The sequence below is a fragment of the Pteropus medius genome, unplaced genomic scaffold, assembly GCF_902729225.1.
Source record: "Pteropus medius unplaced genomic scaffold, Ma_sr-lr_union100, whole genome shotgun sequence".
NCBI lineage: Eukaryota > Metazoa > Chordata > Mammalia > Chiroptera > Pteropodidae > Pteropus > Pteropus medius.
The window spans coordinates 17,905,467-17,932,927 of record NW_024351073.1 but is presented as its reverse complement, the minus strand read 5'-3'; the positions used below and the strand labels follow the sequence as shown (position 1 = coordinate 17,932,927).

Genomic DNA, 27,461 nt, shown 5'->3' with positions numbered 1-27,461 from the left:
CCAGGTAGCCCGTGGGAATTGCTTTTTTCACCTTTCTGTGTCTGGCAGCAAAGCAGCAAATCCTGTGCCAGTCTTGTTCTTCCTTGGGTTGAGGTCGCATGCCGAGTGCTGACAGCAGCGGCCATAACCGAGCTTGGGAGACAGCTGGCTGGACTAGGTTGAGGAAGCCCCCTATTTTGCAAATATTTTTGTTTTAAAATTGAAAGATTTCACAGACATGTCTTTAAAATGCTCCCTTGACAAGTCTATTGATTCAGAATTTCTTGGCAATCCAGAAATGCCCTCTGACTTATAAAGTAAAAGCATGTGGCGGAGTTTGGTTTTGAATATGAGCTAGATTTCATGATTGTTGCTCTTTTTAATAAAATGCTTATAATTTGTACACTATTCTTTGAATTGTTTTCATATTTGTTGGAAACATACTTTCACCTGGTATTTACAGTTTTTGTCTAAAGGAATCACTGATAAAAGAAAAATGCCCATGATGACCTGAGCAGATGGTTCATGATAGCTTTTACTTCCAACTCATGCTTCCTGGAACACTTTTCTGAGGCCTACAAAACAAATTATTATTATTTTCAAAATACTGCTTTTTGCTTTTTCCAACCATTTATGCCAAATAATGTCAATCTTTTACTTTTTGAAATTGTGTCTAATTTCGAGTCTCTGTTGAGCTCCATGTCCACCCCACCCTCCCTCATGCACACGCTTCTGCTCGCAGCTTCTGCCAGTTCCGTAAGGGTCCTTACAGAGGACCACCAGAGATTTCTTCAGGTTCGAAGTCATTTTCTTTACATGTACTGCTAACTTCGCTAAACCCTATGCAGAAAGGACCGCCACTCAGTCCCTTGGCTTCTGAAGGTCACTGGTTTGGAGCAATGGAGAACAAGTCCACTTGTCCCTATACAGGGGGCTCTGGCCCTCACCAGCTGCCTCTTTTCTTTGTAGCTGTCAGCATAGTTGACCTTTTCTATAGCTCAGGTGACAAAGGGTGTGGAATCCTCTGTGTAGCAGTAAACCCCACATTAGGGCCCTTTATTTTGCCGTCAGCAGAGTGCTGTGACTGGTCCACTTCCAGCTTGCCCTTTACACCATTGTCCCAGACCTGCCCCTGTCCAGTTGATTTAGTCCCAGATCCTATTGATCCTTATGCATAGTTGCCATATTTACTTAAATGCAGAGTACAGGCGGCCTTCAGTACTTGAGAGGCATATTAACAAGTATATTTAAATAATATCTTTTAGCTAGACTTTTAGCTTTTAGCTAAAGATGTCACTGACTTCATTTTTTTCCTCCTTCAGAAAGCGACAAAGCATGCGTTTGATGTAGTGTGAACATTTTGTTAGGTATCATTAGTGTTTTGTCAAGTCCAGGAGCCAGTGAACTACACGGTCCCAACTATGAACTTAAAAACATCAGAGTGAACAACTTTACTTTCACTTTTTTTTGTTGTTTTTTTTTTAGTGTAGTGGATTTCAACAAGAACTTTTAAGTAATTAAATTCATGGAATGTTTAGCTTTCACAGCAGCTTAGTTTATAAAATAAATTATCTTCAGTACCAGGACAGAGGCCTTTAAGTGTTTTGTTGTCTTAGGTTTTACGTCTGTGTTTTAAGTCTTCTAAAAAAAGAAACAGGAACACATTAACTCTGTAGTTAAACTCAAATTGCCTGAGTTTTGAAGCTTTGATTTTTATAAAAATGTTAAGTTAAATTGGTCCCGTGTGGCTTGATAACTACTTTCTTATACAGAACTCAGTCAGTTTTGTGACTCAATCATGCATAAGATGAGGTGAGATTTTATTTAATCATCGCATGTAACATTTATACATAGATTTGCATATTTAAAGTAAGAGCTGATTAAAATCGTGGTGAGAAAGCTGCTAGGAAATGCAGTTCTCAGCTGCATTAGATTAGTATACAATTGCTTCTGATTTTTTCTTCTTCTTTTTATTTCTTAGAGAGTTTTGAAAACAGAAAATATCTTTAATGGACAGCCCTGAACCTCGAACAAGGCAGAACACTGTTTTTATGGAATATATGCGTGTTTTCGTTTTAGGTGCTGGACTGGATCGAGAACCACGGGGAAGCATTCCTGAGCAAACACACAGGTGTGGGGAAATCTCTGCATCGGGCCAGAGCTTTGCAGAAACGTCACGAAGATTTTGAAGAAGTAGCGCAGGTAAGACAATGATGTTCACTGTTTTCTCCTTAAATACCTAGCTGGTTGGTTTCGAATGACTGTTTTAACTGCCTCTGAGATGACTTGGCCTCGGCCAGATGTGTTTGAAGGTGTTTTGGAAGAGATGGTGCTCACATTTCAGAATGAACTTGTCATCGCCGATGCAGAAAGATGATTTAATCAGGTGACCCTTTTGAAAAATGTGATATTCTTGAAACAGAAAAACATACTAGATATTTATTGTACCAGTGTTTGTTGACTCGTTTGTGAAATTTCAGTTCGTAATCAGAGAATAACAGTCTCTGCATTTCTGTAACGATGGGCTGGCATTTCCTGTCCTTTCCCCAGTCCTTTTGAACGTGTGTGTTTAGGAACAGGAGGCACAGGCTGGAGTGTGCTCAGAGCATGGGATTTGTGGAACTCGTGTTGGCTGTAACGCTCACTAGCCGTGTGATTTTGGGGAAATCTCTTAACGTTTCCAAGGTTAACTCTCTTGTCTGAAAAATAGGCACAGTTAGGGGTCTGAGAGAGGAGGTGAAGTAGAAGGACTCGGATCAGCAACGAACAGGGATATTGGTAAATACATTTGGAAATCTCAAAGGTTGACCATTTAAACAAAAGACAGTGAATTCGCAGAGTAGTTAAAAACAAGACGGAACTACAGGACCAGGCCACTGGCACGGGAGAGGGGAAGGTGTTTTGAGGAGGCGGGCAGGATTTACTGTTTATTGTAGATTTGCAAACTCGGTGCGCGTGTTAGCAGTTTTTGAATGACCATGAAAAGTCTAGGGACAGAAGGCATCACTTTCAAATAAGTGTAAAGGGAAAAGAAGCACAGAAAATCAGATAAACAAACAGGTAAATGGATCAGCTGGAAGCCAAAAGAATGAGAATAAGAAAAATCATAATAAATATCACAAAGCAAGATGTAACTTGTCCCTAAATATCAGTAATTATGGTAACACAAAATAAATTACACTTGTTAAAAGGAAAATTTTTTGGTTGACTCTCTTTTAAAAATTATGCTATGTATTTTTTTCAAAGGGCATGCCTAAAACATAAATATCCAGGAAATTTAAAATTTTTAAAGTATTAGAAAAAGACCCGCCAGGCAAATATGCTCCCCCCCTTGCAAAACAAAACAAAACAAAAACCAACTTATAGAAATAGTAATATTAAGCAAATAAACTTAAAAGTACAAAAACATTGTTGGAAATAAAGAGGACCTTCAATTTGAGAAGGAGGAGTGTAAATATACATCTAACACTGTAGTCTCAAAATCTATAAAACAAGTGAACAGGCGTCAACCTTGGCTGGTGTGTCCGTAGCTTTTATGTGACCAAGGGTTCAATTACATACTAGTTTAGTCAGAGAACTAAATTTGGGATAGGATTATGGGATAGCAAAACAAATAGCACTTAAGTCCTGTTCAGTAAAAATGCCTTTGAAAAGTTACCTTCTTTACGTGTCTTCATATATAAAGTAAAAGCGAGAATCCCAACCTCTCTGCTTTTTGGTCTCAAGAATCAAGAAAAGACTGTGTTCGGCAGCCTTGCTGCAGGTGGACACGTCTCCGGGTTTTTCTTATCTGCATTACATGCGGTCTCCCTTCTCACATTCGCTGGAAAATATTTTGCCTTCCTCTTGCAGCAGAAGATATTCTCGATACGCGGAATATGTGCTCTTATCTCCCCTTTATTCTTTCCTGAAGATAAGCGACTGCTGTAGCCAGCGTGGTTTGAGGAAGGATGTGAAGTTTGGATCATATGAGCAAAGACTTGAGACACCCCAGAATCTAAGAGGCGGGACTGCAAGCAACCAGGCCTCGAGACGGAGGCTCTCGCCCCATAGGGTACCCCCCAGCCTCGTCCTCACGCCCTCCTGAGTGCCGTCTCATCTGAAGGACGAGGGTCTAGTGAATGTCCACATGTGTGTCCGGCACCCCAGTGACCCATGTCCCTCCAGTTCCCATGGTTCCTTCTGTTCTGAGTTAAGGAGATCTCTTCTGAGGCTGATCTTGCTCTATCTTTTCCTGGCAAACTTATTTTCTGAGGTCTGAGACGATCATCAAAGCTGTCAACACAGGTTCTCAGGGGACAGCAAGAGCAACGGCACTTTCTTCGTAGGAGACGTCTCTGCGTTAAGGTTTCCAGGGTAACAAGGGTGGCACCCTGAGCTGTGGTCTGTTGCTTACCACTGTTTTGGGGAGAGGCAGGTGCTTGTCTGCTCCTCCCTCCACCCAGCTGAGTTTCAGGCCTTGCCTGTCAGCTCTGCTCATGGCTCCTGGGATCCTAAGGGGTGCCTGACTCCCTTTCCCTTAAATCGAAAGTGCTTAGGCCCAAATCTGAGCTGTGCATGAAAAGAAACCCAACACCTCTGCTCACTTTGCAAGTGCCTGCACCGCACCTACTTTCCCTCCCTCTGGTTTTCAAATAATCACCTGTCATGTGTCAGTCATTCTGCAGGCGCTGGGGTGGGCAGGCCAGACCCAGACCTCCTGAAAAGGCACGGTCACCTGTCAGAGGCTGGTTCTTGCTGTCAAAGCCGAGACCCACGAGTTAGTAAAAGTCAGCCTGTGACAAAGAAACAGAGGGTGTGAGAGGCAGGCAATGGGGACAGCGGGTGGCACTGCTGGGCAGCGCGGCCGTGTGGCCTTCACAGTTGGAGTGTGCACCAGGCCTTCCAGGCGGATGACCGCCTGGAGGCCCCCCTCCTTCGTAAACCGCCCTTCGGTGCAGGCCCTGAGCTCTCCTCGCCACACCTGGCCGGACCGTCACACCTCAGCTTCCTCTCTCTACCTGAGCTCTCCTCGCCCCACCCACCGCCAGTGCCTGGGGCCTTCAGTTCTGGCCTCTTTGCATCTCCAGCTTCTCACTCTCTCAGTTCTTTTCTTCCTGGCACTAAATATTTATAGGCCCTCCGCTGTCTTGAAGAACGTCACTTGATGCTGCTCTGTTTTTTAGGTGCCAGTTGTTTTGAAAGAGCACTCTGCCACTTAACACTGCCTCCTCACCACCCGCCGAGACCCAGCAGCGGTTGCTGGTGCTCATTGCAGACATGAAGCGTCTGTCACAGTTGACCATTAACTGGGACCCAGCCACTCGTTAATTCCCCTCCACTCACTTTAGAGTGAAAATATCTGGTCCTTTAGGCATGTGGTGACCTCCTATTGTATGATAGGCCCCAGGTGGGGCTGATGGCGCTCTAGAACCTTGGGGACACCAGCTGTGTCCATACAGACGTCATACATCACAGAGAACACTCCTGAACCACATCAGGCCAGTTCTCAGAGCTACTGGCTCTGCCTCCAGGGCCCTATTGGGCCGTGGAGGCCGAGAGACCATGCTTTACCACAGAAACTGACCACAGAGTAAATGTAGTAAGTAGAGAGAGGCCACGAGGCCTGAAGATGCAGGGCAACTGCTCTCTCTGGTTCTTCTTCCTTGTTTAGAGGCTCTTTGAAGGGGGTGGGAGGCAAGGGGTTTGCGTTATGAGCAGAAGAGCTCTTGGCCATGAGCTGATGAGGAGGCCGAGGGCCTGGCATTACTGAGACCCGTGCTGCAACTTTGGCCTGGACTGTGGCCTCGGGGGCCAGCATCACCATGCTTGTGTTTGTAGCTGCTTTCATCGGCAGCTCGTCCCAGAGAACAAAATGACATCAGTGTCGCGTTAGCACAGGGGGGATGACTAGTTTTACCAGCTTTCCTTCTCTGCCCTCCATATCTTTGCTGCTTTCTGTCAAAACAAATTGTAATAGAAGGATTTATGGCAGAGATCTAAGTTCATATTTTAGATTTATGTAATTTGGGGTGAGGGGGACAGAATGGCCTTCAAAGGCACCTTAAAAGTAGAAACAGTCATGTTTTTAAAAGTGCTTAATAAGAGCTCATTCCATTTTCTGAAACATATTCACAAAGGTAAAGCAAACCAGGGGGGTTAGGGAGAAGAAATGTCCTTTTTACAGTTAAAGCTGGGTTGGTTTATTTCTTGGGGTTGCGTTTTGAAGGATCCTCTATAAAATGAATTCTAAATTATCTTTAGAGATAGTCAACTTCTTCAAAACAGTGAGTCGTGGCATGATGAAGTAAGAGCAGATTCAGAAAGGATGTGGTGAAAGGCTTATTCCTTTGAAACGGACTAAGTATAGATTTATTATGTGGAACCGATCTGGCGTTCCTGGGAGGAGGAGCCTCATCTTCACGTGGTGGCCGCGAGTCCTACAGCAGGTGTGGCTTCTTCAGGGCACGGCCGCAGGGGCTCTGAGTTCAGGCACAGCTGGAAGTATTTGGACCATTGTTTGCACACAGTCTTGAGGAGCCGAGGACCTCCTGTGACTAATCTGAAGACCCATTCCTTCTTTATTTTTACAGCGACTGTCAGTCCTATTGGATGATTCTATGCTAATGAGTTTATAGAGTGGCATACACAGCCATGTTGCATTTTCGTGCGAGAGCTTTAAAAATTTTTTTAGATGCTTTCCACAAAGTTTTTTGCAAATGACTGTCGGAAAAGAAGATGTTCTTTGCCTGTTATCTTCTCTTTCATCTTCTAAATCATCCAAATTGATGTTCCTTTTTAGATTTTAAAAGCTATGAATAGAAAAACCAGTAAAGCCCAGAAAACTGGTTCAAGAAGACACTGGTTTTGAGAGATCGGGTGTCTTTAACGTGATTAGAGCGTCTGGCCAGCCTGGGAGAGCTTCCTCTGCCTCCTTGACTGTCTGCTCGTCCTGGGGGATTCACATTACCTTCCAAAGACATAACCTGTCATGAAGTTGTTCTCCACGAAGCCATTGCTGTCAGCAACATTTTACACGTGCCATGTAATTATCTTGTCTTCCGAGATGAAGAAGTGTGGCATTCAGAAAGCAGGAAACCTTACCTTTCTTTCTAGATTTTCAGAAGATAAGCAGGCCGATGGCCTAACTCCCTGGCCACTCAGGACTCACTCAGCCTCTGCGAGGTGGATACTCTGACAGACTGCGGACATGCAGAGCGCTTCCACATTTTTTGGCATGCCCTCAAACCAGGCCTGGAAATGCTTGTGTTTATCTCCTTTTTCCCCCCTGAGATCAAGAAAACCCACCTGTTCAACTGTAGATAGCCATCTTGAGTGAGGCCAGGCTGTCCTGTCTGGGGTTGGAGGGAGAAGGGGGCTTGATCTGCTTCTGAAAGGCTCAGTATTTCCTGAGTCCTAGCAATTATGCTATTTTAATTTATTTCTCAAGAAAAGAGGAAATGGTTTAGGCCCCACCCTGGTCAGGCCCCAATTTATCTCCTTTAATCCTCAGCTCTGTGATTATTACTCCACCCACAGACCAGGAACTGGGCCCAGAGAGATGCTCCCAGGGACGGGACAGCAGGTAGGAGAAAGAAGTCCAGTCTCTTCAGACTCTAAAACCAGCTTTCTTCCCAGACAGCCCTCCTCCCTTTAAGTCTAAACTTCAGGGACTGAACTTCCTCTGTAAGGGAACCGTGGCCTCGGCATCGGCTGCTTGGAACAGTCCCAGTTCCCCTGATTGACACGCCACATCGCGTCCCCTCCCTGTGCCTCAGTTTCCTCACTTGCGAAGTGGGGTGGAAGCGTCCACGTTACAGGGCTGCGTGCAAAGCCCAGGGTTAGGTCCTCCGGGTGAGCTTTGTGGTCCGCGTGCGTGTCCGCGCAGGGCCGTCTGTGTCCCGCCGCGGCGAGGGAATCCCGGGTCGGTTCTGTCGGTGGGAAGGAGTTTCCGTGGGTTTCGGAGAGGCCGTGTGCGGGCCTGGCTCCTCCAGCCCCAGTGCCGTGCCCAGGGAAAAGCCATCGAACCCTTGCTGGCTCATTTTCCTCAAGTGTGAAATGAGAAGTAGGGCTCAACAAACACTGTTTAGTGTTCTGATAATTTAAAACAAAACAAAACAAAACACTGTTTTGGGGGGATGTTTCTTGTTGTAAATGTCTTTACCTGCTAGAAAGCTTTCAGAAATGTGATGTTTAGCTCTTGGGAGGCACTGTCACCTTATTAAACATGACAGACAGTCAGTGACTTCATGGCTGTAGTGACAATAAGAAACAGGATTTGGCTCTTAAAACATGCGTGTGTGCAGCATCAAGCACGATTCCCTGTGAGCGTGCGTCTACTCAAGGCGCAGAGCGTGGTTCCTGGGGGAGGCCCCATGGGGTAAGCGTGAGTCTCCTGTAAACCCCTCGTCCCCAGAAAGTGACCCCACGGTGCAGCCTCGGTGGCCACAGAGCCTTTGTGGGCAGCATGTGTGCAGGACCTCTGTCGCAGGAGCCCTTTGTGCCGAGTTGACTGCTGCAGGGAGCGCTTACTCTGCCCAGAGACCACGCCGCGTGGCCCGGGGTGCTGGCGTCTCGGGAGGGAAGGCCTGGGTGGCATACTCTCTGGGAAGGACTCGGGACTGGCCCATAGGTACGCGCTGCTTTTTAAAAATCTGCGTGTACGTTTATATACACACTCATATATTTTTATATAAACTTTATTTTCAGACCAGCTTTAGATTTACAGAAAAAATTGAGACGATGATACAGAGAGTTTCTACACCATGTACCCATTTCACCTACTATTACTGTCTTAGTGTGGTATATGTTACAATTCATGAACCAATATTGATAAATTACTATTAACTAAAGTCCATACTCTGTTCCGATTTCCTGGTTTCTAGCCTTTCCAGGACAGCAGCCTCCGTGTAGCTGTCCCGGCTTCTCAGGCTCCTGTGGGCCCTGACAGTGTCTGTCACTGCTCTTGTTGTTAATGGCATCGTCATCCGCGACCACGTGATTCTCCCCCTCATTCACAGAGCGGCTCCTCCCTCGTCCAACCGTAAGGCAGAGTGATCGCTTGTCTCGGACCTGAGGCTTAGAGTCATGAAGTCAGTGACATGACTGGTATTGGACTTGGGGCTCCGACTTGAGAGCCTTTCCATCTTGTCACTTGGCATCTCCTGGGTGGTTTGACAGTCTGCGTGGAGGGCTTCTCATTGTCACAGTCGTGTTGGCAGGTCGCCAGACTGCACTGTAGCGGATGTGGAGGGACAGACCTGCACGAGGTGACAGAGAGCGGACGTTTATAAAGCATGCTGCTGCTGTTGCGGAGCTCTTTTGAAATGGGCTGTTTCAGTGTTCCTGCTCTAAACAGGAGGGATTATAACTTAGCTTCAAACATGTCAAATTGAATATATATAACACTCAATGTGAGTGGCTATGTATATATTTAGCTGCGTGTGTGTGTATATATATATATGTGTATATATAAAACCGTGTTCTTAAAAGTTCTGCAGTCAGATTGGAAACTGACAGCTTTTCAAACTATTTCAAATAATTTGATTCCAAATAATATATACAATGTACACATGTATTTTCCATGTCTGACCATAATTAGTAAATTCTAAGGGATTCTTTGACATCTCTTCCATCATTTCCATCATCAGTTCTCAAAGATCCGTTGTCACTAGCACAGAGCATTCTCATGAGACTGGATAGTACCAAAGCAAAGAGAAAAGCCCCCCGGAAATGGATCCAGGCCGACAGGCGGAGGAGAGGGCCGTGGACCCTGGCGCGCAGCGGGGTGCGGGTAGGGCATTCGAAACGCCAAGCAGCGGAGCCCCAGGTGCTAAGCAACTCGGCGGGGGGCGTGAACACGGGCTCGCGTGTAGCCCAGTCCACTGGGCCCCTGGCGACTGCCCTCCAGGCCCCAGTTCCTTCCTAGGAAAGGGCGGAGGCCGGGACCTGACAGCCCCGTTCAGGGGTGGCTCTCGTAGCCGATGCCCAGTAAGTATGGGCGACCGCGGCACCCAGAGATGGGGGTGTTCAGACTGGGGGGTGGAAGAGCAGATGCACGTTCCCTGGTCTTTGTCATCTCCGTTAGACTCTGTGGACACTGCACCCCTGGACCTGTCTGCACAGGGAGGGGCTGCCCCTCCCTACCCTACCCTGACGCCTGGGCGCACCTGCTCTGTGCCTGTGTGTCGTTACTGTGGAGATCACCTCATACCTGTCACGCCGTGTGTTGCACCTGTTTTAAAAATCTTTTTAAACTCGCAGGGAAGTTGGAAGTACAGCACAAATGACTTTCCCCTGAACCATTCATTTACTTGAGTATTTCCTACCTCAAAGGACATTCTGCTCTACAGCCACAATTCCACAAAACCAGGGAATGGACACTGATGCCGGACGACCTTCCAGGCCGCAGTCCCCGTGAGGTCCTTCGTAGCTGAAGGGTCAGCGTAGAAGGCGATGGCATTTGGTAGTCTCTCAGTCCTCGAGCCGGGAGCAGGCTTCGCCTTCCTTGACTTTTGTGGCCTGACTCTTTGGAAGATTTCAAGCCCGTTGTTTCAGAGAATGTTCCTCGTGACTAGATTCTAGTTACATGTCTCCAGCAGGGCATCGTGGGAGCGCTGCTGTGTCCTTCTCAGGCCGTCCATCAGTGGCTCATGATTTTAGTTCATCATGTTACATGTGGTGTTCACCTTCATGCCCGGGCGACATGCCTGCCCGACTCCCACTGCCAAGTCAGGCTTTCGCCCTTTGTAATTAGTAGTGCTTTGTGGGGAGATGCTGTGAACGTCTGCAGATCTCCTGTTCCTCATCTGACTTTGTCAGAATGGGCTCATAGTTTCCTTTCGTAGTCAGTGGATTACACGGTCACTGTCATTGCTTCCTCTCAGATTGTCCCTGACTTGGCCAGCAGGAGCCTCCTCAAGTTGATGTCTGTGTCCTGACCTGTCCATGTTGACTTGAGCATTTCCGTTCTCTGGGGCATAGTGAGATGTTTCAGGCTCATCTTGTCCCTTGTCCCGCCTCAGCCCTGGAACCAGCCCTTTCCCCTCAGAACTCAGGCTCCTTTTAGGGGCGGGCGAGCGTAGAGGTCGGAATCGGGGTGCTAACCGTGCTCACTGCTGTGGGCCCATCACTGGTCCTGGGCCTCTCAGCGGGCAGAGGGAGGGAGCGGGCAAGTGTGCACATGTATTCACATGGATAGGTCCAGCTGCAGTCCAGTGCCACGTGATTAACTCAGGTTTTTCTCCTTGTCCATATCTGTAACTCCCTTATCTGAAGTGGGGAGCCCGCACGGGCTTTGTAGATTAATGCCCAGAACGTAACTAGTCTCCCAGTGGCGGGGGGGCTGCCCTCTGTAGCCCCCTCTATCAGGCTTGGGACACCCTCCCCATACCCTAGGAACCACCCACCCTCACCGATGAGACACCCAGCCTGCTCGGCTTTATGACTAAAACATTGGAGAGGGAGGATGAAGGATGAAGGAAAGACTCCACCTGTTTCTCGAGGGAACCACGAGACTTTTGGGCTCAGAAGTCCCTCGCCTGCCTCAGCCGCTCCGCACCCCCATCAGCCAGCCTCTCTCCAGCACTCGCCTCCAGCAGTGTCGGGTCTCTAGCACACCTGTTTGAGGAACCCACTTGCCTCTGATTTATCAGCAATTAAAACAGGAGTAATGTTCAGAGTATTTTAGACATCTGTTTACCTTAATGTCTAGCTCTTTAAAACTCTGGCTATTTTGTATCTATTTTGTTGCTGTTTCTTTTTTCTCAAACAGTATGTACTCTTAAGTAAAAAAAAAGATAAGCACAGAATTATCAATAAGTGGAAGCATGTGAAAAGGGGCGACAGCTTCTGTCTGGACGTTAACCTTTCCACGTGCACTTGGAACGATCAGAAAGTGGTCTGTCATAGTGAAAGACACAAAACTGGAACTCCTCGCTCTGCCACAAAACTGGGGGAAAAAGTGAAGTGGGCACTTGTGGCTCCATGCTGTCATCTGGCTGTGCGGTCGCAAAAAGCTCGGGGCCTGGGATGAGGCGGGGGTGAGTCGGGGGTGAGTCGGGACAGCCTGCAGCTGCCCGCGGATCCCCCTCACTGCCCGAGGCAAGAGGGCTGGCCGTGAGGCTCACAGCCTAAAACCGTAATGGAAAAGGCTGCGGACAGAGCCGCAGGGAACTCCTAAAATCATCTTTTCCGTCACACTTTTTCGGTTCGCGTTCCGGGAGTGATCAGGAGCAGCACAGAGTGACGGCCGCAGTGGGTCGTGGCCCCCACCTGGCTGGCGTGCGTTTTACTCACCTGGCGTTTCTCTGGATGTCCTCCCGTACAGAACACGTACACCAACGCGGATAAGTTGCTAGAGGCCGCGGAGCAGCTGGCTCAGACTGGGGAATGCGACCCGGAGGAGATTTATCAGGCCGCCCATCAGCTGGAGGACCGGATCCAGGACTTCGTTCGGCGCGTCGAGCAGCGGAAGATCCTGCTGGACATGTCGGTGTCCTTCCACACCCACGTGAAAGAGGTAAGAGAGCGGGAGACGGACACGCAGCTCGTGGCCGCAAAGGGCCTTTGAGCTCCTGGCCGTGATGAGCGAACGCAGACCGGAGGTGGCCGGTGATGACTTGCAGCCAGCTCACGCTGGGCGGGTCGGTGGACAGGGACACGGCTGTGCTTCCTGCAGGCCTTTCCTGGGGGTGCTAGGGGCCCGTGTGTGTGTCAGCAGGGGACCCGGGAGGCCGGGCGGCTGGGAGAGGTGTGGGTCGGGGGCGAGCAGGGAAAACGGGAGACGAAGGAGATCCCTGAAGTCAGAGACCCGTCTGGCCTAAGCGGACGACCTGTACGTGTGGCCAGAGCTGCTGCGTTTCCTTCCTGTGTGTGAGCCGGTCAGGCGGCTGAGGTCATGGGCACCCTCTGATGTGGTCAGGCTGTGTGGCTGCTCTCAGACGCTAATACGAGTCAGTGTTAACATAGCACTGAATTTAAACGGACCGAAGCCAACCTGGGCTTGGTAATTAATATCGGTACTGTCCTAGATGCCCTCATGGTGAGAGATAATGTGTTATTTGGTTTGTGGAAATAGGTTGGTGCTACTTACACCTTGCATATGTGTTGCTCTTAGTAGAAATCATACAAAACTACAATTAAAGAAACTATGGTGTAGCTTTTGAGAAAAACAAGGATTTTTAATAAAAATGACTTTCCAATAGGACAGCAAATCGAGGAAGGATGTCAACTTACTGTCTTATTTCTAAGAAAATAGATCCTCTACTTCACAGCTCTTTGTAAATTGGAAGTGAGAGGCCCTGCAGGAAATTCGGAATTAAGTGCATGAAAGCTTAGAATGACAGGATCTGAAGAAGGACCTGGGAGGAGTTAAGACCGTGGGAGAGCCCTAGGAGAAGCCTCGGCCTGGCTTGCCTCATTTAATGGCATCAGAGATCAGAGACCAATAAATCTGCTTTAAGGACGAGAACTTCACTTCCAGATCTGGCATCCTGGGCAGTCAGTCCTCAGCCGGGCCGTTTGTCACTTGAAGGTGTGGCTCCAGGAAAACCATGCTCCCCTCCCACCCTGAAACTGTGTGATCCCATGAAGGGAGTAGCATGAAACGTGTCTGGCAAACTGCTGGGCCCCCCAAACCTTGTGCTTCAGCCCCCGCTGGGCTGGCACACTCTGCCTTCATTGCTGGCAGCCCTTTCTGCAGAGGAGCTGGTGCTCTGTGGGCTTGGGACGGTCATCAGAAAGGAAAAACTCACAGGACTAGCGTCTTTTCCTGCTCTTAACAGTGTCATAACTGGAAAAGATTTTACAGTATTTACAAAAAGACTGTTATTTTCAAGGAGTCACATTAAGTAAACATTTGTCCACAGCAGCTTCTGGTTACAGCTGCCTGTGTCATGGGGGCTGCAGCTTCCTCACTCAGCTCCAGCTGAGCCGTAACCACTAATAGCGCCCCCTGCCTTTGCCAGCTCTTGGCCACCACCCACAGCACCGCCGCCAGACTTGCAAAGTCACACAGGTTGAACCCTTGCTTTTGAACCATGGGTGATTCTTTGTGTTCCTGGGACAGCAGCCTGAAACCCTCAGCACCCTCTTGATCTGGTCCCCACTTTTCCTCCAGCCCCTCCGCCTCGGCACAGTGTCCCAAAGTCTGTGACACACTGACACCCTTGAGGCCCGGACGAGCTGCTTCCTTTCACTTCCCCAGGCAGTTAGCTGTTTCTGAGAAGGGCGGGGACTAGAGTTCCTCAGTGAGCCCCAGGGGACACACACGGTGGCCCCTGGACGGCTGGGATGCTGCTGGAGAGGGACAAAGGACAGGCAGCCGGGCACCAGTTCACAGACCGCACTGCGAGGAAGGGGCGGAGGACAGCAAGCCTCGTGCCGGGAGAGCAAGCAGGAGCCGGTGTCTGCCGCGGCTCGTCTGCGTGACGTGCCTAGTGACATTCTTCAGCAGAGTTGTAAGAATTTAACTTGCTTTTAGGACAGAAAATCTTTCCATGAAGAGTATTTATTATTTAGATCCCCTTTTCAAGTTGATAATGGTTTTCAAAAAGCCAACATGGAAAGAAATGGGAAGAAAAGCGGTTTACAGAAGCCGTTGCCCAGAGATTAAGTTTGGGTTCGTTGGTTTTTGTAACATCAGAAGCATTTTAAAGGAAAAATCTTATACTAAAAGCATCTCAGTTAGCGAACCATAGGGGCCATCTTGTCACCAGGCTTGGAAATTACTTAAAAGTGAAAATACATTTTGTTTTCGTCGACTTATGCTATAGGAACTTCTAGGGTGTAGGAAGTTTGCAGACGGGGGCGCTTTAAATCTGTGTTAAAGGTTAAGTGGTTCGCTTATACAGTTCAAGAGTTTTCAGTGCATTCATTCTTTCCTTTCACATGAAAGACCGTCACCGTGGCAGAGGAGCTAGCATATTTACCCTGGTTTGGATCCTCTTAAATGCTTGTGACCCTAAGGTGACCAGCTGGGGGAGTGTGTGGCCATACACGTGCCCGGAGGGAAGCTGGCCACACACAGGTGTGGGATTCTTCCCGCAGTGTGCTTGCACTTCATTTTTAGCCCGTTATTTTTCTCGGTAGATTTATTTTTTCCTGACCAGCCCAGAGTTTTCCTCAGTCTCCTTTGTCCGTGCCACACGAATGCCCTGAAACCCACAGAGACACTTGGTAGGTTCCAGGAAAGAGTGGTTTCTCCAGTCATTGTGTTTTGAAACCAGTTATTGAATGAAACCCAGATTCATTTAGAACAAATTTAATAAGTTTAAAACGAGATTAAAGTGAAGGAAGGGGGAAGAGGAGGAAACCACGCTAATTAGGTGTGTTTGCATTACGTCACCAAACATATCAGATGAATGAAAAGTTGCGAAAAGATTTGTTATCTGAATCGGTTTTTCTCAAGCACCTCATACACTTTAAAATGACAGAGAAGACGGTAGAAGAAGCAGCTGGTGGTTTTCATTGAGGCAAATACGTGATGCCGTTGAGAAGCTCGTCGTCAGAGGCCCTCCGGCTCAGAAGCTGGCTTCTTCACTCCCAGATGTCCATCTGTGGTTGCATTTCTCATTTGATTTGGAGCATATTGCTGTTGGCCTCTTTTTTGCAATAAATCTGTGACTCTCTGATGAGCAAGTAAGACAAAAGGGATCTCATTAACAACTGACTTTAAAAAGGTGCCAGCTCCAGGGGATGCCTACTCAGTGTTAGCTCGGGTACTCTTAAGAATCACAGCTGGAAGGTTGGTGGCCGTAAGTCATGTCACAGACCAAGCAGTTGGATTCAGGGTGCCGAGATATCTGGGCTCCTTATTCTCTCACCCCCAGAGGACAGAATGTAGAATATTTGTTCCCAGGAAGAGAGAAAAGAGGAAATATCTTCAGGTAAATGGCACATGTTTCATACCTTGTGGTTGGATACAGAAGGTGGTTGATGGAGGTGTCAGTCTCGCTTTGACCCTTGAACCTAGATTTGGGAGCATTCTGAGACCGCTTTCTCTCTTTTTTTCCCCTGAAGTAAACTCATGAGATGTCGAACCTCCTCTCAGAGATGTGAAGAGTGATGCTCTGTCATTTTTCAATGTTTTTTATTCAAAAGAATTGTTGATCGGTCTCACATAAATTTGGACTTTCTTTTAGAAAAAGTTTTATCCTCCTGTATTTGTTTTCTGCCTCTCAATCTCTCTGTTCCTTTCAGTGTTATTGGTAGGATTTTATTCACATCGATTCTGATTATAGTATTTCCATGATTAGTCTTTCGTTACCTGTCCTCCTTTCCTTTTGAACTCATTTTCCACAGTTCCTTCCTTCATTCTGTCACTTATTCATTCCAGAGTGTCTCCCAGGACAGCCATCGTGAACGAGGCGATACACAGGTGCGCCACAGTGGGAAAGCATACTTCTGCTTCTGTGTATGTCCTGATTTCAGACGCCTGTTTTCAGATGTGATGTTCCTTGAAGATTGGAACTGTGTCTCACTTGTCTTCGTTCCCACTAGTTTGCCTCCTGCCAGACTTAGCAGATACTCAGTTCGCTTGTGGAATAATGATGTCTATTTCTAGCACATCATTCTGAGATTTAATGATAGAGGGACATATTTCCATTTTCAGATATAGCAAAAGCATGGTTATTTTCATCCTTCGTATTCATTCAGCTTCACTCTCAAAATTAGGTCCCGAGTTAATTATTAACTACTTTTGAAATTTGTGGGTTATTTGAGGCAACCAGGTGGTCACATTGAGTCCTCAGCCAGAGTTTGCATCACAGAATTGGTTCAGTGGCCTTGAGCTGGTTTTTGTTCACTCTATTCCCAAAAGCCATGGTTTCCCAGGCAGGTTCATTCCCATTTGAATTGGGCTGTGATTCTTGCTGGGTCAAGTAAAGAAGCCTTTTGGTTCTGCTTCTGCAAACTTATACACTGAACTGGGACATGTTTTTCTTTGGGGTAATGCCTGGGAAAAGAAAAACCTTTCATTTTATTCAGAAGTCAAAAATAAAGGCCTCCCAGCCACCTGGAGATTTTTTTTTTGTCATGCATACCAGTCTGGCTTTATCTTTATGCCTAATACTTAAGCATAACACTTAGACTTCTTTCTTTGTGCTCAGCCAATGCTCACCCTCCCTGGGGAGCAGTGAGAAGCCATCCTGGACCTTGTACTGGCCAGGGGACAGTTACTAGGAAGTGGAGCTCTCATCGCTTCTTGGGGCCCAAGACTCTGGGAGCTGCTGCTTCCCTCATCCTCACCTAGTCTGCTCCAGGAGTATGCTGAAAACATGCCCGGTGCTCAAAGGGCCCAGATTTCTTTCTCTTTTTTCCCTTGTGGAGCTGGAGACCCAGTCTGGTGGTTATCGTAGTTCAGGAAAAGCAAACACGGTATACAGTGCTCCGCGCGCAGACCACCTGCCTGCCGATGGAGTCCTGTGGTTGCTGGCAGAGCCCGTTCACTGCTCCTGACTTTGCATAGACGGCCACTGCCTGTTCTCCCAGGAGAACACACTGCTCGTCAGCCATCCCAGCCTCCTGAGCGTTCGATTCCTCCAGACCTCTTCTGCCTTCTGTGCGGAGTTCTAGAAAATGTGGTTCTCAACATTCAAGCCTTTTATTCTGGCTGCCTTAGCAGTAGATTCGCTGATGACTCATCTGTCTACATTCTCTAAAATGATTCGCCTGTTTCCTTCCTTCCAATTTCTACCCCACACATATGCCTCCAAAGATATGTGTGATACCTTGAAACGTATTCCTTAGCTTTTTTAAAAATAAAAAATAAAAAAGCTTTTTATTTGAAATAATTATATTTGAAGTAAATTTTATTTGAATTAAATTCACAGGAAATTGGAGGAAAAAGAAACAGGCAGGGAGGTCTCCCAGCCTCACACAGCGGCCACCTCTTACCTCATCATCATGCACTATCAGAGCAGGACAGAAGCGACAGCTACAGTTCACGGAGCTTGTTCCGATTTCCACGCGTGTGTGTGTGTGTGCGTGTGCGTGTGCGTGTACTTAGTTCTGTACAGTTTTATCACGTGTAGATTCCTGCAAGCACCATCGCTTTGTCAGCATACAGAGTGATACAGAACCCTTGCACCTCCGAGCTCCCTTGTGCTGCATTCCTGTATCCTTCTGCCCCTTCACCCCATCTGTAACCCTTGGCAACCACTAACGTGTTGTTCTCTGTCTCTGTAATTTTGAGGTTTTTGTTTGTTTGTTTGTTTGTTTCAAAAAAATATTACATGAACGGAATCATACAGCATGTAACTTTTTGAGAGTGGCTTTTTGGCACAGCATAATTCCCTCGAGAGCCGTCCGTCTTGGTGCATAGCTCTTTCAAGAGTTCTTTCCTCTCTGTCGCTGGCGGTCACAGAGCATCTTTACTCAGGGCCCCATTCATATTGACACGTGACTTTGTCTGCATCACTGAATACTTCTGTACCCAGCCAAACTGTAAAATAAAGAAACAATTTTTTTCACCATATAAATATGTGTAAGACATTTCCGTTGGCTAGTAGGAAAAGAGATGTTATCTAAAAAGAAAGTCCTTTTGTCAGACTAGCTTAATGCATGTAAACTATTAATTTTTTATAGACCAGCTTAAAACTTGTTTAAATTTATGAATTTTCTATTTCTTAATATTGGCCCAGTATTTGCAGATTGTGGAAATTTTTATGTCAGCAGAGAAATTAGTGCAGAAAATTTTCAGGAACACTAATATACCTGACACATAAGAGTCACTTAGATGATTATTGGATGAATTAATTGATAACATACTGGATTATCTTTATTTGTAACTCAGTATTACAACAGTGATTGAAAATATATAACTGTGCACTGACTCCGGATTGTTGAAGGGTCACCTCTAACTCAAGAGTCTCAACTGTCTGCTTTACTTAGTCGTTCGCAGATCAGCCCTAATTAACTCAAAGGCGAGCTCTTCAGCAGGTCGGGGGACGCAATGGCATGGGTCTTAAAACACCCAGCTGAAGACGGACATATATGTAGTCTTATTTACTCGTTAGGCGTTTTATAGGACATGTTCAATGTTGTTCATTTCTCATTTTGATACTCAGCTTTACAAACCAAATGTGGTAGGTCTTAGGTATCGAGAGAAGTAAACTATCCATATGTATCTCTGACGTGTATTATTACTAATTCTTAGTAGTGGTAGAGAGACTGATTACCAGAAATGTATTAGGGTTTTGACAGGAAAGCTTAAAAGGTTCAGATAAGCAAGGCTTGTAGAGACTGATAAGGTTTTTTTTTTTTGGTTTTGTTGTTGTTTGTTTTCTTTTCCTCTTTTTAAAGCACAAAATTCAGAACCATAAAGTCAAGAAAAGGTTAGGCTTTCTGCTGTGGACCAGTGATGCTGAAGGATGCAGATGGAAAGTGGACTTTATCTCGCTCATTTTGCTTTCTCCTCTAGGACACTGTTCTCCCATTCCGGTTAGAAGAAGCTAAAGACCAAAACGAGTGAAGGTGTTATAAGAAAGGACGCATTTCTTTTCAATGAGTTCAGGTCTCTGTTCCAGACAAATTAGATCTCCGAGTAGTGAAAGAACTTGATATTAGATCACCAGATCGGGTCTGTTGATCTCTAAGCAACCATGGGAAAGGAAAGAGATGCCAGAAGGCTAAAAATGCACTTGTGCGTTTTTAATAAGGTAGATTTCACATGGTACTCAGGTCGAAGTAATCATAGGCAGAGTTCTAGAAAAGATGGTTTATAAACAACCAGTAAAGGAGGAAGTTAATGAGCAAATTATAGCCTGTTAACTTTGTTTCATTCTTTACTAGGTTCCTAGTTTGATGAGGAACGCGCAGCAGATCTAGTGAGCATTAGACCAGGACTTTGACATTTAATTTACATGCTAGACAGAAATAGGGGCCGTCTGTTAGTTCAGTCACATTAGAATTCCACTGCCGAGCGGCTGTAAAGAAGAATCAACTGAACGTGTCAGTAACACAAGATCAAGACTGTCCTTATCGCCCCCCCTGCCCCATACTGATCGCCAAGTGGAAGATGCCAGGAAGAAAGTGTTCATGGTGGTACGACATTACTCATACCCAGCATGAGAATAAGGAAGTAACTCCCAGGCCAGACTCAGAATCAGACCAGACTTGCCGAAGCCAGCGGTGATGGGGACGGTGGACAGATCTCGGTTGCACCGGAGGCCCAGCAGACAGATGGTTTTAATCCCTGCTGTTACCTTCCATAGGGGAGCAGCCTGTGCAGTTGTCACCTCTTTGAACTGACACCACTAACCTGATCAAAACTTTGCTGTCATTTGTGACATCTGGAGAGATCACTCATCTGAGTTCAGGAACCCTTGAAAACTTGCCTTTCCTGTGCTGAGAGCTGTTTATCTTAAAAATGAGCACATTGCCACAAAGTGAGGACAGACTTGGTGCTGTAGCAGAAGCAGTCGTGGCCGCGTTAAAACCCTCGCAGTTGAGACCGTCAGGACAGGGGTTGGTTAGCAGGTGATGTCAGTAGGGCTGCAGGACATCTCCAATGTCATTTGAGAACTCTGTCCCCATGCAGAAAGCCTAGACTTACCAAAGTCTAGACCAGGGTCAAATATGTCCAATAACAGAACAGAACCCCAAAAGATCTCAGCAGGAATAAGGTAAACTCTATTATAGAAATTTCATTTGTAGGTTTTAATATATGAGTCTGTTTTGAATCAGAGACCCTAACCTAGGCAGGTTACAGAATAAAGGCCATACAGGTGTTAAGCAAAAAAGAATCATACATGTGTTGATTGACCGTGTCCATGATGATGTCATGCCCCAAGCCCCAAGGTGACACGTTTGCTGTAATGAGTAGAAGCACGGGATCACGATGGGGCAGCGGGTGGCAGTCGCCTCTCCTGGCTCGCTGCTGTCGGGACCACAGTGGTGCTGCCTTCAGTTCTTCTGTCCCCACTTTGAAAGGGGAGACAGGAGAGCGAGCTCCAGGTGGCGCTGTGCTGGCAGAGGTCAAGGAGTAAAGTGCTGACCTTGGGAAAAGGAGGACAGGCCGCAGGGTGGGCACTGTCTCCAAAGATCTGAAGAGTGGAAGAGGAAGGACACTTTGACCAACCGCAGGCCATTTCAGGGAGCCAGTGGTTGCTCCTGAAACGTACCCCCCTCCCCCAGGGGTGGGAGGAGCTTTTCCTTAACTTGACACTTTGCGGAGTGTGTCTTACCCTTGCCAGGGATGCTGGCAAGTAATATAAAAAAATTCCTCTTCTCAAAAATCTCTTTTTAGCAAATCAGACTTCGTGCAAATATGTGGGTAGTTGCGGTTCTGGCACTGACCTTGATCTCTGTGTCAGCTGTGTGCCTCACCTTGTCCTCGCTCAGGAACTTAGGAACTCATGTGCTTCCGCCCGCTGGTGCCGCGACGCCCACGTGGCGTGGCCGCCCGGACGTGCTCGCGCGCTCGCTCTCCTCTCTCGTGCGTGTTTGCATCAGTGTTATCTCGTAATACGGACTTTAATGTGACCTGCCCTTCCTTCATCCTTCATATATTTGTTTTCATCACTTCAAGAGATCTTGTATTACCCACCCCAGAAATAACGAGATCTTTTATTACACACCCAAGAGTAACGAGATAGTGCTAAAGCCTTTCTCCTCCTTGATCAGGGGCATAGACATGCAGCAGAAGTACGGCTGGTCGTTTCGGGCGGCAGAATGTGCCCTGCATGGGGGGCAGTTCCCCTTGATTTCTGCTGCTCACATGTGAAACCAGGTCGCCATTTATGCGCACAGTGAATACTTCTGAAATTCCACCAGTGGGTTGTGCTTGAAACTACCTACTTCTGCCCTGGCTTGCCGCTCCTGCTGGGAGCTGTGGCTCCTGTACTTCTCACACCGGCCTCACAGCTCACCCGGTGCCCAGATGGTCATCTTAGTCATAAGCAAGTAGGAAAGCAGATGCCAATAGTAGTATTTTCTGTTTACAAAGCGCTTGTAGTAATCGATTCTCTAACTGGCCTAGACTTACATGGTAACATGATCCCATTTCACAGATGAGATAACCAACAGTGGAGAGCCCCAAGGTCACACAGGGTCAGGACCCGCCTCTGTGTGCTGTGAGCGGGCTTGTAGCTGCATTCAGACTGCATCTGAGAGAGCTTGCAGCCAGAGCAGTCCCCGGATCTCTGGGCACCAGTCCTACCAACCACTGAAGTAGCTGGACGCTCAGACTTCTCCTGGGACCCCCACCCCAGTGGGTTCCCATAGAAGCCCTCTCAGAGGGGTGTCTCTCTTCAGTGAGTGAGGAAGAGGCTTCTCCGGGGGTTTCTCCCAGGAGGTTCCTCCTCTAGGCTCCTCCTCTAGGCTCCATCCTGCGCAGGGATCGTGGGAAGGGGCTGGGGGTGGGGGGTGCTCCTGGGTCAGATGCAGCCAGGTGCCAGGGCCAGACCCGGCTCTCCTGCATCTGTGGACCAGGCCTGTCCACACCTGCACCTGCACCTGCACCTGCTTGTGGGCCGGGTTCCGGTTCTGTTCCACGGAATGCTCCCGGCCACAGCGCCCTTCCGAGTGAATCCGCCATGGAACACAGCCCCTTTCCTGCTGTCAGGCAAAGATTTTATCTTTTTATTGTAAATTAATCAGTAAGTGCAGAAGTGCAGGGTTTAGTTGTTTTTTTTTTTTTTTCACGCTCAGGAAGTTTATGGTAAAAATTTCACAGGCATCCTAGAGACTTTCTCATGGCTTTATTCAGAAGTTGTTTTAAGAAATCATGTACCATTTTCAAAGCTTAAAAATAGATTTTGCCTGGATCCTGTTGCATTATGATATACATCAGTTCATCTCCAAATGATATTAGAAAAGATCTTTCCTCGGAGACTTTTTTTATCCAAATTGAATGAGAGTATTTCCTGTTGGACCAGACAGAAAAATTCTCAAAGGGGCAAAGGACCTTTGGGCATTTTAGTGTTTAACATCAGGGATTTAGATGTCGCCTCACCCCTTTTCCCTCAGGCATTTCTCCCTTTTCATCTGCCTGACCCCTGCACAGGACCTGTCCAGCTGCGGCTCAGTACTGTTTCCACAGCTGGCCAGGCAGGCAAGCACAGCCCACCATGTGTTGAAGTGTCCAGGATGTTGAAGATATAGCTAGCTGGTTCTTGAAAAAATTACCAGGAAGAAAGGAAAAGCTTTCGCCACAAACACTCATGGCACTTCCCCTGGAACCAAGGGGAAGTGATTTCTATAGAATCTAACAGACTAATTCCAGCACCTTTTCCTCACGCTGTCCTATTTTTAGGTGTAAAAGGATTCAAATGTGGGATGGTGTTAAGTTGACCAGACTAAGTGATATATTTTCAGCAATAGGTAGGAACTTGAATGCATTTTGAAAAATCGTCTAGAGACTTTTGAAACTTTGTGTTTCTTATTATTAGAAAAAGTTTTCTTACAAGGACAAAACTAACTGAAGTGGCTAATATTATTTGCTCAGTGTGCATCATCTCATTTGCTCTTCCTGGCAAGCCTGTGAGGTAAGCATCATTACCATACACATTTCATAGACGTGTGAGCTGAGACCTGGGTCCAGGTAAGTAATGTGCTCAAGGTCACACTGTAGGAAATGTCGTCAGGATTTGAACTCGGGCAGTCTGGCTTCAGAACCCACTCTCTTGTTATTCCATATGACCTCTTATGAAAAGTGCCTTAATTAATATTTATGGATAAAACATTAACTCTTATGCAGTGGCAGTGGCGTTATAGAGAAGCACAGCTATGCATTGTGTCTCAGGAGTGGGAATTCGAACTCTAGTCCTCTTCACAGAGTATAGAAGCAAGATTTTTGTTGAAATGGGTTTGCAATTTAAATGGTATTTAATGGTAGTATTATTAAATGGTAGTATTTGCTGGAGAAGAGGAATTTTGCAGACATGCCCACCCAGACAGGCACCCCACCCCACCTCCTGCCCCACAAGTTGGGTCCCTGGCTGGGACTAACCCAGCTGTTTGAAGGGGTAGGAGTGCAGTTAGGACACCTGTATACTAGAGTGTCTTACCCGGGACATGCACATTCTCTACCAGCTGTCTCAGTGTTGTGTTTCGCTGATATTGCAGTGTTTTTCTAGCAGGCTTTTAAAAATTTGCACTTCTGTTTTCTCAGTGAATTTAAGAGAAGAGATACTAATTTCTACTAGTGTTATGTGAACCAAACTCCTAAAATTAAGGGCATAGTATAACTAAAGCCAGAGGCCACATTGGCATCAGCCCTTAGTACCCCTAAAGGCCAGCTTGTCCAATGTGTCAGACACCTTCTGTGATACAGAGTCAGTATCTGATGTAGAGGTGGCTCCTTTGTCTGTCTTCTTGTCAGTACTAATGTTTAGATTACAGTGGGGCAAGAGCAGTCTTTTTCGCATGTATATTTGCTTAAATCATTCAACTCCACTGAATACGCACAAAATGCTGAGGCAGCACCATTTCTAAAGACTCGACAGTTTAATGCTCAGCATGCCTCCATGCATACCGTAACTGTTCTCCATTTTCCACCCATCAGTTAGCTACAGGGGCTGAGTCACAGGCGGGTAGGTGTGCTCCCGGGACAGTGCCGCTCCTGGGCTCTGTCACACAGTGACGAGGCGGGGCAGCTTCCGTGCAGCACGTGTATCAAGGTGGAAAACACAGTTGAGACTTTGAGAGAAAGGAGTGAAGTGTCTTTTATTTTCTTTTTCGGGAAAAGCAATATGCAGTTGCAAAGGTCACTTTCTTGTAATGTTCATCTTAGGACAGGTGTCAGAGAGTGGGGGGGCTACAGTAGCCAAGTGCTGCTGAAAGGGTTTTCTCTGCTGAGATGAGTGGCCGGTCACCCGTCCCCAGGCTTGTGGAGGGCTGGTTACCATGAAGTTGGTGAAGCCATTTCAGCTGGAAAAGTCTACCTCTTTGATAGTATATTGTGGATGTTCTCGGTTAAATATTTTGACTGGGTAAAATATTATAGCCTTGTTTTGGTAAAATATTCATTATTGCTCATCTGGCGCATACTTGGTTTCTTTTAGCAAATCTTGCCTCTTCTGTTTATTTGAGGGGGTCATTATGCTTAGCGTCATTAAATTTGTGCAGAGCATTGCTGGTCGCCCAGCAGTCCCCTGCGCCCTCTGTCTCTGGCCGTCTTACTGACTGAGCCTGAGGCGGTATTGGTATTCTGAGGGTCCCTGACATAGCAAACCGAGTCTGAAAGAAGCTCAGTGATCTGGTAGATTCAGAAACACCACTCTCCTAAGGCATCTCTTAAATCCATAATACTGCTGCTGCGGCCCACTGCGACCTACGGACGTGGGAAATACTGGAGCAAATCGAGAGATCCCTCATGGCCATAAGGCTGTCACCTTCCTGTTGCTTATAAGAGCAGCAACCACGTTCATGAGAATTTAGAGGAAAATAAAAAAAAAAATCAAAGATATCTTATTGTTTATAGACCCTTTATAAATGGTGCAGAGCATTAGTCCACATCCGGTGAATCGGTGAATGGCATTTTTCTTGTTGAAATGCAGTATCAGTACAAAGTGTGACTAGATCTGGAGGCCTTTCTGATTCTGGCTTTGCCGATAGGTTGGCACCAGCGGTAGGTTTGCCCATGTCGTGCAGGTTACTTGGTCGTCTTCTCCATCATCTGTAAGATCAAAGAGGTGAACCAGCCTCTCTGGAAAACTCTTTTAAGTAAAATTGTTGGACTGTATGAAATTTGATGACTTATACAGAATTGGTTAAATAACATGAGACAGGCTAACAAATGTTTTTATTTAACGTTTAGTAAATTTAGTCTTAGGACCCCAACTAACTCGACTGAAAAATAAGTTCTTTGCCAGCGCTTCCCTTATTTTTGAACTCACCTGCCATATTTAAAATATTTATGGACCAGACAAGAGCCATCAGATGTTTTCAACTGAACATGCATTTAACAAAAGATGTGCATAGGTTTGCCACTATTAGTCGCTGGGGGACCACTCACTAAAACCATAATGAGATACCACTCATTTAAAATGGCTAAAATGAAAAGACCAGCCACGTCAGCGTCAGTGAGGACGTGGAGGAGTTGGACTTCATGCACGCTGCTGGTGGGCATGGAAATGGAACAGCCACTTTGGAAGATAGTTTGGCAGTTTGTTAAAAAGTTGATCATACACCTGCCACACGACCCAGCCACTCTACACCTAGATATGTACCTAAAAGAAAGGAAAGCATAGGTGCACGCAGAGACTGTGCATATGTGTTTATAGCAGCTGTGTTTCTAATGGCCCCAAACTGGAAACAACCCAAATGTAATATATATATATATATATATATATATATATATATATATATATATATATATATATATATATATATATATATATATATATGTATTAGATCATGCAAGGTAATCTCTAGTGGCCGAAAGTAGATTGCCTGGAGAGGGAGGGCAGAGGGAGACGGAGGGAGGGATTACAAAGGGCACAAGAAAACTTTGGAGATGATGGAGCTGTTCACTGTCCTGATAGTGACCTTTTCGTGGGTCTATACATATGTCAGACCTGGCAAAGCGTGCCTTCTAAATTCATGCAGTGCATTATATACCAGTTATACCTCAGTAAAGCAGTTTTCAGAAAGCATTGGCTCAGAAACAAAAGATCAAATACAGCACAATTTATTTCGGCAAATGCAGTGCTGCTGTGTTAGCCACCAAGGCCAGGGTGGCTGGGCAGTGCCAGGGACCATCTCCTGACACTGGGGCCCCATGGCTGGGGCAGCTGTCTGTAACGGACATGTGTGAGATACTGGAGGTGATTCTTACATCCCCGAGGAAGCGGGAAGCATTTTCTCCACGCACAGACCACTCCCAAGCCACCAGGGCCCACTCGGCTTAATTAATTGCCATTTTTGGCTCACCGGATGGCTCCCCAGAGATCTGGAGGAGGCAGAGACCCCCAGAAGCCAGCAGAGCGCTCTGCTGCAGTCAGCCTGAAGTGTTCCTGCTGCTGAGTTGTCGTTGCGCGTTGTCTTTACCCACCCAAGCCCGTGGGCACGTTTCAGTGGTGGTGGCAGTGCAGGCGTGTGTTTCCCGCGTGCCCACGCGTCATGGTGGACTGAGCTGCGGCCTGCTTGTCTGTGGCCTGCGTGTGGTCACCGCACAGTCTCACATCCAGGTCCCCTGCCAGGTCTGCTGGCAAATTTATTTTACCACATTTTATGCTTTCTTCTTTTCTGAGGGCTGTAAAGCTCCCACACCTTCGTAGTGGCTTAATCATTAATAATGGATTATAATGCCCTTGCTAAAAATAAAACCATCCAGAAGATGCGTGAGAGAATGCCCGTTGCGTGGAGCAGATGTGTCTGTTGTTGGAGGGGGTCTTTTCTGATTTCCGTTGCGCCCAGATCGAGCCGAAGAAGAATCAGAAAGAGCGACTTCCCTCCCCTTTCTTTATCCCTCTGTGTGACAGTCCCCTTCGGCCCTCTGCCTGTTCACAGTGGTCGCATCCTGCGTTTTTCTGTGCGTGTTTTCAGCCGGCTGGCAGATT

At 46.8% G+C, this 27,461-nt stretch overlaps 1 protein-coding gene across 1 annotated transcript in view; it reads left to right on the top strand.

Moving 5' to 3' along the window:
- TRIO (trio Rho guanine nucleotide exchange factor) overlaps positions 1–27,461 on the top strand; it is a 324,442-nt gene that overhangs the window by 168,055 nt on the left and 128,926 nt on the right. The window contains exons 10-11 of the mRNA XM_039842534.1: positions 2,059–2,181; positions 12,287–12,478. Of these exons, the coding sequence (XP_039698468.1) occupies positions 2,059–2,181; positions 12,287–12,478 (315 nt within the window). The remainder of the gene's footprint in view (positions 1–2,058; positions 2,182–12,286; positions 12,479–27,461) is intronic.